Source organism: Lathyrus oleraceus, chromosome 5, assembly GCF_024323335.1.
Source record: "Lathyrus oleraceus cultivar Zhongwan6 chromosome 5, CAAS_Psat_ZW6_1.0, whole genome shotgun sequence".
NCBI lineage: Eukaryota > Viridiplantae > Streptophyta > Magnoliopsida > Fabales > Fabaceae > Lathyrus > Lathyrus oleraceus.
Window position 1 is genome coordinate 583166399 of NC_066583.1, and position 1812 is coordinate 583168210.

The 1812-nt window shown below is 34.8% G+C and overlaps 1 protein-coding gene across 1 annotated transcript; it reads right to left on the reverse strand.

Moving 5' to 3' along the window:
- Positions 1 to 281: 281 nt before the first annotated feature.
- On the reverse strand, positions 282 to 1272 carry LOC127086668 (uncharacterized protein At1g08160). Its single transcript, XM_051027461.1, has one exon. The coding sequence runs from the start codon at positions 1146 to 1148 to the stop codon at positions 438 to 440; it is 711 nt and encodes a 236-aa protein (XP_050883418.1). The 5' UTR covers positions 1149 to 1272; the 3' UTR covers positions 282 to 437.
- Between the last annotated feature and the right edge of the window lie 540 nt (positions 1273 to 1812).

Genomic DNA, 1812 nt, shown 5'->3' on the forward strand with positions numbered 1-1812 from the left:
ATCCTATTTAAACACTAACTACTAAAATAACTCAATTAAGAATGTACAGAAGTCAAACAATGATAACAAAATCAATGATTGATTCGTCATAATCTTAATAAACCCAAAAACAATTAGCTGAATTATTAGCATTGCACTCAGCATAATAGACTAATCCTTCTGTCAACGAGAGCTAAACTAATCCTTTCTCTTAAATTGACATATATACTCAAAAGTCAAGAAGAAGAACTTGAAGCAAATAAAATAACAGGTGAGAATTAGAATTATATACAGTCAAACACTAATCAACAATACTCAATTTTGTATATTAACCATAATGCATAGTTATAAACCTCTGAAAACATTAATTACTGAATCCAATTTTCAAACCTAGGGTTTCAAAAAAAGAACCCATAGACAAATTAGGGTAAACCGTAAACCTAAAAACTAAAAACAAGTCAAGTCCACACCTGACATTCACCGGGTGAACCAACCAATTCACCGGAAGTTGAATTCGACGAAATCCCGACCATAATTTTCCGGCAAATAATCTTAAGAATTCTCGTCCTAAACCTCCAAGAACCAGAACGAAACGAAGTGGAAGCCAGAATCTGCACATCAAACGGAACCGAACCGCGAGTCCTATCACCGTTAAGATCTCTAACAGCACCGGATTCAAAGTAAGCATTAGCAGCGGCGAAAGTAACGTTAAGCGCAGTTTCAGATTTCGTGTCCTGCTTAAACGGCGCAAGCTCCGATTCAGCGATGTAGTTCGAATGATAGAAGATGGATGAACGGAGAGCGTTATAAGTAACGGACATTTTTCTGTTTCCGTTACGGACGTTAAAAGCGAGACGCCACGTGCCGGAGAGGGATTGGTTGGAAGCGGAGAAGTTAGAGAGGGAGAGAGTTGTTAGAGTGAAGTGAGGGAGAGAAGGACGAAGGACGAGCCAAGTGATGACGAGGATTACGCCGAAGATGACAGCGAGGCAGATCATGGTGGCGAAGAAGGCGCGGAAGAAGGAGCGAGAGGCGTAGGGTCGATGTGGCGGTGGTGCTGCTGGGTGGTAGTATTGAGGAGGTGGTGCGGCGTAGGGGTATTGGGCGGCGTTAGGGTGGTTGTAAGGTGGGGCTGGGTAGCCAGTGGCGGTTCTGGAAGGGTCTTGCATCGGTGAATTGAGATGAGAATGAAAAATGAAACAACGAAAAAAGCAGTGTTTAGTAAAGAGTGTGTGAGGGAAAAGATGAGAAGAGACTGAAAGAACACGGTAACGTATTAAGTTATTCACTTTTTCAAATAAGGAAATGTTTTAACAATAAAATAATTAAAAATAGTTTATAATAGTATAAAATAGTAATAATAGTAATATAACACTCCTTCAGTACCATATTAGTAAACTGTTTTTTTAATAAAATGTTAAATTCGAAATTTTGTGTTTAAAACAGTAATAATTGATAATAATTTGATGGACATTTCAATGTAGAGTATTTATTTATTTAAAAAAATAAAATTATACCTATTTTAAAATGTTTGATACATTAATTTCAAAATAAAACTAATTTATAAAAAAAATTGACTAATTTAAATATAATTTATTAAGAAAATAGATTTTTGTGTTTAGAGATATTTTTATGTTTAGAGATATTTTTGTGTTTAACCGAGTCTATTTTTGTGTTTAGAGATATTTTTATTAAGAAAATAGATTTTTTTAAGATAACTATTTTTTTTCAAATTAAATACCAAGTTAACCTTTGTTTCAAATTATTTATCAAATAACCATGATTTAGGTAGACAACAAAAGGAGTAGTCAACCTTGTTGACGTATGTTTTTC